Consider the following 16,022-nt stretch of genomic DNA (forward strand, 5'->3'; position numbering starts at 1 on the left):
ATCATGTTTTACAAGCATCTCCAAGATCTCTGGCATTCAGCCACCTGGAACCTTTAGAACACAACTGGTGTGACGTGCAAATTATGGAGCTGGAAAAAATAAAGTTTCTGCTTTGGTTCTTGAGTGAGCATTTGCATTAATGGAAATACTGAATCTGAGATATGTTTATTAAATTTTCTGTGTTTCTGAACTGCTCTTACTTGCTCATTTAAAATTTTGAGTGAATGTAAAACAAAGAATTTAACTACTGTGGCCTTTTATAACTAGGTTCACTTAAAGATTTTTAAAGTGCCTGTTCTTCCAACCACCTTAACAGTTAGAGCAAATAGCAATATCAAAAATTTGATCGTGTCTAATTTACATTACATTTAATACTATAGCAAGTGTTAACAAACCACAAAATGGTTAAGAAACTAGTAAATATAATATGGAAATGTTCTTTTACTAGTTTCAAGTTTGCTTTAAAAAGAGGTCACCTACAGTCTAAGCTAGCGTTAGCGCATATTTTCAAGATGGAACTCGCCGGATTTGTTGACAAACTCGCTTTTTATGCATGACCATGTTTTCATGTTTTTACGATGTAGATACTGCAGGTTACCATGAAATATCCTACATCCAGTTGCAATTTCCATAGCCTGTGTGTAGTAAACATATGATTATCATATGAAAGAAAATGCCTTGACCTTAATAAATGGCACTGGTGACGTAAAAATCACTTGTTGGATACGCACTGTGCATGTGTCGCACGGCCATTTAGAGTTTTTACAATTCGCTGCCGGCTGAAGGAAATTACTCTGTGTGAGCTCTTGTCCTAGCCATTGCAAAGCAACTCTCTGCACAAACCTTCATTGAACTATTTACCCCATGGGTTCAAGAGAGTAGTTATGCTAGGCTATTACTAGAGGGCGCAATTCCCTGACCTTCGGATTGTAACAACAATCTGCCAGCAGTGTATTAGGTGTCAGTTACGCAGTCGTTCTTCAAAAGGCGGCATCATTCGACTCTGCTTTTTCGGGAATGTGGAGTTTTGGTTTTAAAGTTTCTGTACTATGCCAATTTATCAGTGAACTGACTAATTTTGGGTAGTTTTTCCCTTTTTGCAATATTTGAATATTGCCAGCTCCTCAAGTGATGGGAGTTCAGAAGGGAAAATGCCTGATATATGCGTATCACAGACTATTTTCCCGCGGACAATGTGTACTGATTTCGGCCACCATGGTCATCAGGTCAAAAATAGCAGTTTGCCGAGGTAATTCAACGGACCTCCATGATAGTTAGAACAAAAGAACATCGATTGCACTGGCCTCTAACAATGATCTAATCCATATATGGGGAAAGTCAAGGTTGAAGGTGAAATATTTGCATATAACATTTCATATATTTGCATGTAGAAATTAGCCTCAAATAGGCATGGACTGTAAATGGTCAATGCAATGTAATGCAATGCCTTTCACTTTGAATTTTTTATTTGTAAACCATAAAACATTTCAGAGGACAACAGGAAGAACATTCAATGGTGGTTCAAACTTTTTTTTTCATTTTTGCCCGGTATTGCTGAGTTGTCACTTTACGGGTATTTATTGAAAATGTGAATGTTGCATACCCTCTACAAATGTGACCCATGTACGTCCATGGAGACACTTGTGAAAGAAGTCTTAGTATTTCTTTAGTCAGCCTACAAAATGCATATGTAACGAGCTCATATAGCCAAAACTGACTTTCATAATAATGGCCTAGCATAGCTAAAGAGAGCACGATAAGAAAACTACGGTCCCTCTGTCAAGGATCACGTACTGATCCGACGAAGTCAGATCCCGTGAGGAGTACGGTGCCCAGAGTACAGTGATCCATGGAGGTAGAAGGAGAGACCAAAAGTCATTGACAAGGCGGGAGAACAATAACAGCAAAAAAAATTCGAGGCTGTCGTTAGAACATCTGGCTGTTTTAGAAAACCCGTGTAAAGCGTTTTCGTGCGACTCTTTGAACGTCTGGACCAGTGTAATCTTGACTTCACTAGTTATGATGTATAATTACTACGGTTAATTTGTCGGCGATGAGACACATTCGAGACCTCGACGTAGACATGGCGCGCATTCATTCATTTGATTAGGCATGAACTGTCCGTGGCCAAATACGAAGTCTGCATGTCGACAATGGCTTCGGTTATTAACAGTCCGGTCGGCGCAGCTCACGCGTTTGAGACAAGATGTACACGACTGCTGGTCCGAGGTCACAACGAGTTGAGTTGAGTTTGCTGCCGGTCGCAGCTTCTCTTCGTGCTTGTAAGCGTGCGGCGTTATATCCTTATCATCTTTACGTCGTTGTTGAACTGTAACAGAGTGTGGGACATCCAAGTTGGTTTCATACATGTATGCTTGCAGGTCTACGGCGCGTCTGCGCTCGGTCGGCTTGTCCACTGCCTAGTATTCCGCATGTGATTGAGGAAAGGAAACCTGATGGTAAAACTCGAGGTCCAATTTAATAGCCTTCTCACTAGTTTACAATCAAACCGCGTATACCAACGGAAGGTGCGCTGCTAGCTTTGCACCCGAAAGCTTGGTATGAGCATGGAGGTAGCTACCTCCATGGTATGAGGCATTCAGGGATACAGAAAATGTAGTTCAAACAAAACAAACAGACTTCGTGACTCTCCAGTTATCAAGAAACTTATAACACATTGAAGAGAGCAGTGGTAAGGGTTTACATTTTGGCGGAAGTATATTGCTTTAGGACAAAACGCAAGTCGGCCGGTGGCGGTTCCCATGACTGTAGCTCCTCCCGCCAGACTGACTGTGAGGGAACCAGGCCAGGCTAACTCCCCAGTTGTCGCAGACTCGTACGACCATGACTGGCCTTCGGTTGAAGAAAATCTCGAGTGTAAAATTCTTGGGTGTTTATTTTGTTTCACCAATTTCAGTAGGACGTCTTCCGTGTAAGACTAACTGCACAACTGCATGCATATTCAAGCCATTCCTTCACGAGACTCCAGTGCACGCACTCATGCTCTTTTCGACATTGAGAAATCAATGATGCCAGTGAAGGCTATTAAATAGGACCGCATCTCCGTGATGCAAATGCTTCTACTGCTCCCGAAAGTGCATATAAGGAACGCAAATGCATATTGAGCAAGCTCGGCCTCAGGTATTCACTGTACAAGAAGGTACGACCACCGTCCCTCCACCCACCGATCTTTGTATGTGGGTGGAGGGACGGTGGTACGACATAGTTTTGAAGCATTAACTGCACGAACAATTTACTTTGAAATAATTTTTAACATTCAGAACCAGCTAAAATGCTTTGACAATGATTCTCTTTTTAAGTACTTTTTGTCATGTACTGACAGAAGCATGTTGTTGCAAAATACATGAATGAATTGTTACAGATTTTTAATTTTAAAGTTTAATCACTTCTGAGCCAAGGTGAATGAAGTGAATCTGAAAAAATTCAGTGTTGTACATTTTCTTCCCCTTCTCTTTCTTTCTGAGCCAATGTCATTATTGTGAACACGGCTAATAAATAAATAATATATCGCCCAGAAAATGCTTGACACATTTTAACTGCAAAAAAAGTGTGTCGACGTCATCGACAGATTTTTGTGGTAGGGACGGATTTTTGTAGACATTTTCCTGGACTTCCCTCAAAAAAATTGGCTTCGTTTGTTCTACCTTGACCGTGGTAGTACAAACATGTATCGACTAAAGACCCAAAACCCACTTGTTTTACAAATACATAGTACAGTAGATTATGGCATTATTGTTAAGAATCCTAGAGATTCCATTCCATTGCAATACTTAAATTATCTGATCATTATTAACTTGAAGTTTGGTCGATATCCGGTCGTACTGACTGATGTGCCTGCATTATGACACATGGCGATAATATCAATATCGACCGAATTTTATGTTTCTATTAACCCTGTTCCCTTACGCGCATAGAGAGCGCCCTCGAGCGATGGGTCTTCCATCTATCATACAGACCCCATCATACGACCATCATAATACCCGGATCACCACTTCCAGCTGGCGCGGTGAGTTATGGGAAATAAAATAGGGGTCACGGGGTCATTCGTGCCAAAGACGCTCTCGCTTCCAGACCTCGTCGCTTCGCCAGTGCAAAGTGCGCCGCTGGTAGTAGGAACATGAAGTGTTGAAAAAGAGTTTTTCCGTCGCAACGTACGAGAGCTATGGCTGCTGCTACAGCGACATACGAGAAAGAACGATCATCATAATTTGAGTCTTGTTGGTTGAGTTTTAAGAGAAACTTCGTCTCTTGAACGGAGAGATCTGAATTCTGGTTTATGAAATCGAAAACTTTAGTGTATACACAGTCCATCATAACAGACTGGTTTGTAACAGTGTAATACTGTCAGTAAAATTGTCTCGGGTTTATTGGAAGAGAATGGAGAAAATTGAGACATGATTGAAGTTGACCAGCAATGTTAGCAGTGAGTTGAGTTTTCTGTTTGTCTGTGATTTTATATAGTGAATAAGTCAGCATATCAAAATTAGACTACAATATACAGAAATTGGACCATTAACATGGCTACACTAGGCTTACATTGGATAAAAGATAAGAACAGTTAACCGCCGACCCGGGCCGCCGACTAAGTACAAAGCTGGGATCGAGGTACAGGCCCGAGTACGGGTGGAACGAATCCTTGTCTCGGGAACGCTAGCGCTTACAAAAGGCGAAGTTTGTCAGTTTTGTTTTAGTGTTGTCCCCTTGGCCGAAATGTTCTGCACCTGTGAATGCCGGACCCTTGTCCATAACAGAGCAGAAAACATCAAAACAGTTTTGTATATAGTCATTCAAGTCACTTGAACTGGACCATTGATACATATTACATGTCATACCGTCGCACCGATCGACACGATAGCTGACTTGTAATGCATACCATTCAATGTCAGCTTATAGAGCGTACGAACATACGCGAGCGCTTTCATGTATGGCCGTGGTTTGAGGGACTGTGGGGCTTAAATACTCGAAATTATCGTGTGTCGCAACGCATTTCTTTTCATTTTCGACCAAAATTGGTGACTTTGGTATTTTACAACATAACATGCACTTTAATAGTTTGCTAGTATCCGTTTCAACTCACATCGTTTGGTGTCGCCGTTCTCAACTACCGAAAATCCAGTCGTTGTGGACTGACCAGGTGGGAGTGCACAGAAATACTTAGAAGAGCCAAGTGTAGAATTTGTTTGCGTTCCTGCCAGCCTAATCCGAAGCATTCTTTGTAGTTTTATCGCTCTCGTTCACGCTGAATATTCAAAGACGTGGGCAATATCCGGCTCTCGGGGCCTGAACCGGATAGTGCACACGTCAAAATTTGTATGGCCAAAGCTGGAATCAGAAATCCTCATGCCCTTTTGACGCATGCAAAAAAGATGTCACCTCCTAAACTAAATAATAGCCCTGGAAACTAGGTGGAAAGAGGGCCTGCCATTTTATTTTGTTTGTTTGTTTGTTTGGTTTTGTCACCCTGACGCATCATCCTCCTCACCAACACGGAGAAATTGCGTAGACCTTTTGTCAGCTTTTATTATCGGCGGCCCTGTAGAAGCGCCATATTTGCAGGCTGCTCTGTAAAGATGCTAACATTGGAATTAATTTTACACCGTGCGCAGAAACATGACAGTAATCTCTGAATTGGACTTCAAACTTTTTGACATGCCAAATATAAGGAGGGCAAGGCATACAGGTATTTTCAGGTTGAGTGGATGAAGGAAATCTTTCTACTGGATATATATTTACTGAAACTGAATACGTGTTTCTACGTGCGAACTGCACGCCATCGCAGAGAATAGGTTGTCCACCTCACCATTGTTGGATTTGTGTAAAGAGAGATGGTTCAATACACTCTGCATACTGTACATGTACTGCTGGGTAAGCTTTCTCAGTTATTTTACAGTGATTATTCGTCATCATGTTGACTTTCACCGTGAAAGTAATAGGGTACCCGTCTTAGGCGAATCTCGCTAAATAAGCATCGTCGTGATAATGCCATTCGAAACTAACAAGTGGGGAATAAATTCAGTTGTTCGTTGTTTCGTTCTCTCTCTCTCTCTCTCTCTCTCTCTCTCTCTCTCTCTCTCCTCTCTCTCTCTCTCTCTCTCTCTCTCTCTCTCTCTCTCTCTCTCTCTCTCTCTGACTGAACAGTGTTATACATATCAATGTACGGGTAGATAGCGGAATAACATTAAATATAACAAGTTTTCCACTTGTCTAATTTATATTTAATTATATATATATATATATATATATATATATATATATATATATATAATATATATATATATATTTGAACATGTGTTAAGCTAACGAGTTGTATCGATTTTCAGTATAAGGATAGTGTTGTGGTTCATCTTTCGCGTTCAACCGGGGGACACTTAAATAAAAGTGGTCATATATTGACTACCTTCAAGTATTTGAAACAAAACTTAATTTTAATATTATTTCTGTTTTATGTTTCTCAGCTTAGGGGAGACTTGCAGTCACGTGACAGCACTGCTGTTCAGGGTTGAAGCTGCCAACAGGACTGGTATGACAAACCTTTCATGTACAGAACTGAAATGCAAATGGAATGTACCCAAGAAGAATACAGAAATAACCCCTTTTAGAGTGAAAGAAATGGATGTTAAACAAGCCAAATACAATGCTTCAGGTCAGTTAACTATGACTGCTTATATTTATCATATGATATGTCTTTGATAGCTTCATAAATGTATAATGAGTTAACACTAAATGTCTGAATATATAGGAAATCTTAAAATTATAATAGCCATCTGTGTGATGTCACCAGTGACTTCATCAACGGAGGGAATCTATATTTAGTATGTCACTACATGTAATTGAAACTGACCTAAATATTTTTGAAAATTAGCTATTAACTTTATTCTACATAACATATAATTATTTTTCAATTAAAAATCCTGATGTCTGTAACTTTCAGATTTGTTTTAATCTGTTCGTTTCAATCTGTTGTTTGTATACTTTTAGGAGATAAGAAGAGGAAACTTGTCGACTCAAAAAAACGGCTATTTTCTCCTCTTCATGAGAGACATCAAGCTTCAAGTGCCGAGAAACAAAATCTTTACCAACAACTCCGCGAATCTGTACCAAGGGCATGTTTGTTCACCATGATTGAAGAGCCATCTATGACTAGCGATGATCCCGAACCAGGACATGGTGATAACACAACTATCCCGGATTTCGGAGCCATAGCCGAAACATCAGCTATTCCAAATTCAGAAAATGACACTGATTTGCCTGGTCTAGATGACCGCGTAGCAGGTTTACAGTGCACAGAGGCAATCAATTTAATTAGTTTAGCTAAAGTTCCTACAAATGAAGATAGTAGTTTAGAAAGTAATTTAAGGTCTTTTCTCTCTTTATTTCCAAAATATTTAGAAGATGATATTAATATGATCGAAAGTTATACAAGTTTACAAAATCAGAGTGTACTGTAGCATGACGTTAGAGCTGGAAGAATAACTTCTTCTAATTTTTATTCTGTATACACTAGAGTTAATACACTGCGAAATGACAAATCAAATCGTTCTAAAGATACGACTAGCTTAGTGGCTAGGTTGATGGGTTACAGACCTGTAAACCCAGACTTACCTGCTCTTAAACATGGCCGCAACATGGAGCCAGTCGCAAAACAAAACTACACCAGTATTTTAAGTCAAAACCACAGAAATGTCACAAGTAGGGAGTGTGGTATATTTATCGATAGAAATAGACCCTACTTGGCTGCCACCCCTGATTTGTTGGTTTCTTGCGAGTGTTGCGGCCAAGGTCACGTTGAAATTAAGTGTCCTCGAAGTATTGCTCACATTGCTCCAGGGGCTGGGAGTCCTGATTATCTGGTGACGGAAAATGAGAAAGTCATATTGAAACACAACCATAGCTATTACGCCCAGATACAGGGACAGATGGGAGTAACTGGGCATAAATGGTGTGATTTTTTTGTATATACATCCCACGGTTACCACCTTGAAAGAATTGAGTTTGATCAAAGTTACTGGATTAATATGCTGGAAAGACTCGATTATTTTTTCTTTAAATATATTGCTGTAGAACTAATTACTGGCAAAGTGAAACGTGCTCTGTAGATGACTGTATGTGGACTTTCAGCCGTCAATATTGAATGTTAAAGCCAAAAATATATGTTTTCTGTAACATGCACTTCAGAAATAGGGTCGCTAGGTTTTTTATGTGTTTTTATTTTTTTTCTTATTATGACTCGGCCGAAAGAAAATACTGTAACATTAAATTCTGTTACGATAGGAGGAACGTGTTTGCAATGAGATTGGGGCAGTAATCGTGTTGGAATTGCATAAAATAAATGAAAATTACGTTTAATTTCATATTTTAACTAATCTCGTGTAATCTAGCTGGGTTTTCTTCTTAATGGCTACAAAAAGTTTAGGGTCGGGGAGGGGGGAACTAGGTAGGTCGGGTTACCGGAAACACATTTTTTTCTTGGCCTAGGACTATTTGATGTCATATCACGAAGTTATGTGATAATTATGTCAAACTCGGAAGAAATCGTGTAAATAATGTTTATAAAAACTATTACATTTTATACGTTAGTGAAATAAAAGATTTACACAATATGAATTTAAACATACAATATAATTTATTTACATTTAATCAAACAGTAAAGTTTACATCTTATTTTCAGATATGTTGTACGTAGTGGCAGAAGCAGCTGATACGTTTTATGTAGGCGTTTGTATATTTGATAAAATCCTAGCGGGATCAACAGAATAATATGATAAAAAAGTACGATATTTTTTTTATTTACACAGAGGCGGATATAAATTACAGAGAGCAGCACAACAAAAAACTATGTCATCTAAATGGTAAAGAAACTGGCAACTCATGTTTTAATATTCTGAAAGTTTTCAACCTCCTTATGGCCATCTCTATATAAATTCTTCGGTTTGCAATTTTCTTTGTTTTTTGGACATTCGCCTTAGACATTTGTTCTGTCCCCCTACGATCGCGACCTGGTGGTATATACAAATGCGCACGCCGAATGAGAAGTTCATCCCTATTTGAAACCCCTATCAGCCATTACCATATCCTGCTCTTCCACTTTATCAAGAAAACCCGACTGTTTTACAGTATGAATATTGGAAGTACGCCCACCCCACCCATATGATACAAAATTGAATGCCCCGGTTGGTATAATACTCAGCAGATATTTGATTGTGTGGTGGTGTTTATAATCTGACCATGTGGCAGCCAGAATTTGCAAATCTCTCGGTGTTTCGGTGCAATCAATGATATGGCGACAATCTTTAAACTGAGCATTTGAAAACTTCTGTGGAAGATGCTGCCAAACAACATGTCTTGGGGGGTTAAAAATCATAACTCTCAACTCTTTTGACTGAAATTTTAGCCATGTTAGAAATATTTTGCTATTAACAGTATTAGCAGAAACGCCAAATCTGTACGCTAAATCCCTATGTAGAAGGCCTAACCTTAACTTCATTAATACAAGTAAAAATTCATCTTTCCCGGACAACTTCCTTGACGGACCCAACTTCTTGGGAGGTTTGATGAAACGTTGTCACACCTTTGAAGTTATCTTATTTGGGCCTTTCCAGTAATTAAGTTTGGGTACCTTTCCTGAAATGTGGCATACAAATTCTCAAAAGTTGATTTGTTTTCAATGCCCATGTTAAATTTACATTTACTGTCACTGTCGATCTGGTCATACCTAAAATGACATGACTCTGATCTCTTACTGTGTACTTCATTTTCATAATTTCTTTAAATTTGAAATTAAAAGATCTAATTTTTTAGTATTTGATTTAATTTTACATTGATTACACTGATTATCATAATCATGAAAAAACAAAGGGTCATCATTGTCATTATAATTATCTGGTAAAGTTGCAGTCTGAGTTGCATTGGGCAGGTCAGCTTGGTTGTCCTTGTCCTTAAAGCGTCGCTGGTCCTCCCTGACAGTCTCGGAAACACTTGTTTTAATATCACTTCTTGTCTCCTTTATCTTTCTTTTCTTCTCTGGTACGTATGCCGTTCTGTGCGGAGGATCACGTCGCTTGTATTGGTCGTACCCGGCGCCTTATACCCTAAATCAAGCATAGGGTCGGGATGAACACCACTTGGTCGGCCACCAACAAAATGTTTTGAGCAAACCCTTGAGTTATAGTTGGGTTGCCAAAGTTTTCCCCGTGAGCCTTGCCTGTTTATTAGTTTTATCCAGCGTCTCCTACCATCAGGATCCCTCGATGTAGTTGGGAACGGAAAAAGAACAAAAGGCGGTGTGCATGTACAGCAGCCGATGCCGTGGTTACAGCCATTGATTCCACATACAGTTTGCTTCCATTTATTGAGCCGATACAAACTGTTGGCACATCCATACACGGAACAAATTCTATGAGACATCTGAAAATAATATGATAAAATGATATTAAGAGACCAGCTAACCAGCGGGGCTCTTGTACGCTGCGCGCTGCCTACCTTAGCCTACACGGTTAAAGTTGGTTTTGCGCGGAATTTGTAATATAAAATGGTTCTGAGCCATAATCATCCCACTCTCCAGGTCAAAAGTAGGTTATGTCAGTCGGTTACGGTACACTTTTGATTAAAAATATAATTTGTTTGTTTTCTGTAATGAGCGTACCGTATATTGGTGTAGCCGGCTACCAAAGTGAATGTAAACAAAGCAGACGACACGAAGGCGGCGTCAATCTGAAATGTCACGGTGCAAAGGAAATAAATTTCGCTAGGCAAGTATTCTGAGAGGGGAAATTATGTTCGATATATCTGATGTCATGAGATTTGCTGTCACGTACTGATAAATAGTGAAAGATACTTACAGCGAAAGAAAGCCAGCCGTGCAGAATGCCTAGTCGTGACGCCTGTAATTGTTGCAAGTTATTATGTCTACTAGTGGACGATCCAGTAAACAAATCAACATGAAAGGCGCCGCATGATTTCACTGTTTTGGCAGTGACTGAGTAATTACACGTGAAAGTGGTCAGGGCGATTTTTAATCGGGGGTGGTCGAGTCACTTGACTTTTAAAGGTCCTCTTTGTTGAGATGAACAGCTTTTTAGAAAAGAATTCCACAACAGTTAATGTATGCACGGGTTTTTTGGAGGGACCGTGCTGTATGTCAGTCAGCAAAGTTGTGCAAAGTCATCAATAAACTTCGCCTAAAATTTTACAAGCCTCCATGGCGACTAGCCCCTTCCTTGGTACTTCTAAACGTACGCCTTTTTTATACATTGTACCCAATAAAAACCCACTAGCGTAGAATCATACGCAACTTTTGAAATCGTAACGGAAACGCTGTTAAGACTGTCTCTCTTCATAAACAAGCATGCAAACAAACGCTCGCCAAAGAAGGTACAAAAACGGTAAAGCTTTGAGTGAAGAGATTTGCAAAGTAATCGTGGACGATTTGCAACGGCTTGGTGCAAATTCAGCCAACGGTGTTGTACCGAGGGGTTCACTGAAGCAAGTCGGAGAAAAATATCGACTGTCTGACTCCGGTGTCCGAAAGATATGGTGGAGGTACTGCACTACAGGTGACTACACTGCCAAACAGCGACGCGTGAATCAAAGGGCACTATTGCATCAAGACATAGCTTTCCTCGAAGTTATGAAACGTCAAAGGCCATCAGCAACCTACGGTGAAATGCGTGACGAGCTCAGTTTAGTTTCTCCAACTCAAGTAACTGTACGGACAATAAGTAATTACGTACGAAAACATTTTTCTGGCGGACATTGGACACGTAAAAAGATCACTAGAGTTGCCACAGAACGACTGACCCAAGATAATTTAGTGTACACTCAAGCATTTATTGATTTGCTGCATGAAGTCGAACCACATCGATTAAAGTTTATGGATGAATCTGGATTCAAGACTCCAAACATTGGTAATCCTAAGTATGGTACCAGCCCTCGAGGAGATCGCTGTGTGGAAGTCATTCGCTACCATCAAAGACCCAATTCGACACTCAATTTACTGGTAGGTTTGAACGGCGTCGTGCACAGCCAGGTAATTGATGGTGCTTCGAATTCAGCCATGTTCACAAACTTCATAGAGCAATGTGTTAACACTGTTTCTCAAGATGGTTACCCGGCGTTACAAGTTGGCGATTACCTAGTAATTGACAATGCCCCGTTTCATCATAGTGATATGGCGATGACACTTGCTGAATGGTTGAACATACAAGGAATAGAGTATATTTTTACCCCAAAGTACTCACCAGAATTTAACCCGGCTGAATTTTGCTTCAGCAAAATAAAACAGTCTCTGCTCGCGCCAGATCGTAGAACACTTGTCTATGAAAACATGGCATTCGCCATACACGACGCTATCCACGATATCACACCAGCAGATACAGCTGGCTATTTCCAAGCAACCGGATACATCCGAAATCTGTAGGCGACCATCATCATTGAAGTAACAAGTGAACTTCACTCTATACGCGTGATTTTATTTTCTCTAATTAATCATTGTGACTAGCAACAGATGAATCACTGTGTCGAGGACAATGCGTAATATCAACAGAACTTTTGTATATTCCGGGATATTTTGCAATAACGTTGTACTGACGTAATTGGGGTTTCATGTTTTTCTGGATTGTTTTCAAGTATTCTAACGATACATTTCAACGATTTTAGAAATTTGCTACAATTAAAAATAATCAATACAGAGTCCATTGTACAGTTTTATGAAAATCTACGTGTCCGTCCACTGGTCTCTCCATTGATTTTTATTGTCATAAAGTGTTCAAAGTCTCTGCAGATCCCTCTAGACTACACACACAGACACGCAAGCAGAAAGATGAACACATATCTGAGCACAAACCTCTGGAAATAAATTACTACAAGCATTCATAAACTTTCATGCCATTTTAATGCATGGAACGATAAATCTATAAAAAAATTAAAATCCACCCAGGAAGTTGAAGTTCAAACCACATAAGTTCCCGTAAATCGTGATGGAGAAAAAACTTGAAGAGTTCGTTCTTGATCAAATATGCTCTAAACATGTTTTCGCATAAACTCATTTACGAAAAAAAAAGATTCAGAAACAAGAAACACCAAACTGACGTCCTCAAACGTTGAACAAATACGAACATTATATATTTTTTCAAACCAAATTGAATGATAAGCGAGTTCAAAGAGATGCATAGTTCAACAGACAATGATGCCAAGAAGCAATTAATGTACATTTGTAATTATATGCGCTCCCCGTCGGCACGTTTAATTTTCTTGAAGAAGTGCCTTTACGAAAATAATTGTTGGAGCTTGTCACGGCGGCAGCGGTGGTTGCGGTGGTGCTTGTTGCTCAGGTGGTAGAGAAGGAACAAACGTGTTGGTTTCTGGTAAACTTGCATCCATACGGTGACAATCTGGAGTGAACACTGAGCTTGCCTGTGGCTGCTCTGTTGCTACCGGTACATGGGGATAGTAGAACTGTTGTATTGGAGTTGAGGAAAGTGATGTTGTATCACCGTAGTAATAATATGGCAGCGGATACATCCATTGTTGGTAGGGTTAAAAGGCCATCATAGTATTAGTAGCTGCAATGGGCATTGGTGTTGATCGATTCGGTGTCACTTCGTCGCGTGGAGTTTCTGTACATACAGTTTCTGCTGTTGGTTTCCCAATTGTACTATCTTCTGGATCGTTTCCTAATCTGGGCGACGATGTTGGAAATCGAACATTGTATTTGGTGTTTTTTGCCGATAGCTGTCGCATAGGATTGTGTTGCTTTTTCTGATGCCGTTGACGGTAACTTTGCAGAATCGTCTGAAATTTCATTTCTCCTTCGTAAGATTTTCTGGGACCTTACCGTGAAAATGCGCTTTCAGGATGCTTATATCTTCGTTTAAGAGGTAGCGGCGAGGTTGGCTTCCAATTGACGTCATCACCAAGTAGCGGTTCTTGTCTGAATTAATCAAACTGGCCTCAATCTGCCGTTCGAAACTGGAGTTTACAGCGTCAAATAACTTCTTACGCGTGTCAATCTCTGCCAACTTTTTGTCAATATGTTTTGTAAATCATCACGTTGTTTTCCAAGCTTATTTAATCTGTTCGTTCATCAATATGATCTCTATGGTTTATGTCACCGCAAACTTTCGCTGATACACAACGGCCGTTCGGACATTTATCACGTGTATGGTTTGATTGCATGTGACACAGTCCACATCGTCTTCGAGTAGGATCTCTCTGAACCTGAGGAATATCTGTCTGATGATCGCGTCGATAGCTTTCTGTACACATTCTAATTCAACCTTTAACTCATCCATCTCTCTTGTCTTAAGCTGTATGTCAAGATCTAGCTGTGGGTCCATAGCTGTGGTGTTTTCAGACGGGATTCATGCCTTTTACGGGCTGGTTTTGACTTTTACGATTTTAACCCCGCCACCACAGCTATGGGATATTCCATAGACTAGCGTCCATGTTCCGCCGCAAGCACCCTTTGCGCAAGTTTGTTCGACGATATTTCGAAAAATTTTCCATCCAAATTACAAATTGCCAACACTCATCGACAGCTTGGTTATTAGGGACTCACCAGACCAGAAATCCGCTCAAAATTCACTGAAATATCGCCTTTTTTCTAAGTTTGCGCGACATGACTACAAGGAGACCGTCATTTGCTAGCGTAAAACTGTTGGTCGAGGATCCCTGCAGTACGTCACTACACAGTGACGTAGGGCCGTGACCTCTCAACTTCTAAACACAAACTGAGAGATTCATCGTGTGATATCGATGACCATCGTTCGTCTTATGGACATTCCCAGTCTCACAAAACTGAAACCAAACTTTTACTTGGGGGGAAAAAAGTTCAGTCCTAGGATCTATGATTATTCGTGGCGCGCCGCGCGGATGCTGGCCGTAAGTTAGTTTGTGTTCAGAAGTTGAGAGGTCACCGCTACGTCACTGTAGTGACGTACTGCAGGGATCCTCGACCAACAGTTTTACGCTAGCAAAATGGCGGTCTCCGTGTAGTCATGTCGCGCAAACTTAGAAAAAAGGCGATATTTCAGTGAATTTTGAGCGGATTTCTGGTCTGGTGAGTCCCTAATAACCAAGCTGTCGATGAGTGTTGGCAATTTGTAATTTGGATGGAAAATTTTTCGAAATATCGTCGAACAAACTTGCGCAAAGGGTGCTTGCGGCGGAACATGGACGCTAGTCTATTGAATATCCCATAGCTGTGGTGGCGGGGTTAAAATCGTAAAAGTCAAAACCAGCCCGTAAAAGGCATGAATCCCGTCTGAAAACACCACAGCTATGGACCCACAGCTAGTCAAATTCTTGAGGAGAGACATAATCAGGGATTGTTTCCGGAATGTTGGACTCAACTTGTGTCTCAGCCGCCGTTCCGTCACTTTCATTTACCCGCGTTTCATCGAACCTGAGTCTTTTTGGCTGCATTGTATGCTCACCTTTGTCCTCACTTCCTTTCTTGGCACAAATTGTGGCTGGTGAACAACCCTCGACGATTCCAATTTTTATCCTCAGATATTCAGCATTGGACACCGAAGCAGCGCACCTGTACATGTCACTCATGTCAAACTCGTTGTCTGATAAAGTTATCTGTGATCCCTCATCGTTTGTGTACAGAACTTGGAAGTCTTCGTCACATACATGTAACGATGGGACGTTGGATCGCAAACATGAATAAAACTCTGCATATCCGACTTGTTTACTCAGGTAGAACTGCCGAATTTTGTTACGGTATCAGACTTGAATTTGGTATGCCATCTTCGATGAGAACCGTACGGAAAACTGGTTATTTCCCGCCATACATCTCGTGCAGCGCGGTGAGAAAGTTTTGATTGGCTATGCCGAAAAATGTGGAGGGGTTGTCAGCGACTATATTAAACTTTACACTTAATGACTGATGACTGAAGTTTACTGATAACTTTGCAAAACTTGGCTTGATATTACTACTATTCACTGACTGAATGAAATACAGTGGTTTTATTCATTACTGAAGTTGTTCGTTTTCACGA

The 16,022-nt window shown here is 40.3% G+C and overlaps 1 protein-coding gene across 1 annotated transcript; it reads left to right on the plus strand.

Moving 5' to 3' along the window:
• The first annotated feature begins 11,365 nt into the window (after positions 1–11,365).
• On the plus strand, positions 11,366–12,436 carry LOC139128193 (uncharacterized). Its single transcript, XM_070694030.1, has one exon. It carries the CDS (start codon positions 11,366–11,368, stop codon positions 12,434–12,436), a length of 1,071 nt encoding a protein of 356 aa, XP_070550131.1.
• The last annotated feature ends 3,586 nt before the right edge of the window (positions 12,437–16,022 follow it).

The sequence above is a fragment of the Ptychodera flava genome, chromosome 3 (genome assembly GCF_041260155.1).
Source record: "Ptychodera flava strain L36383 chromosome 3, AS_Pfla_20210202, whole genome shotgun sequence".
NCBI classification, from domain to species: Eukaryota; Metazoa; Hemichordata; class Enteropneusta; family Ptychoderidae; genus Ptychodera; species Ptychodera flava.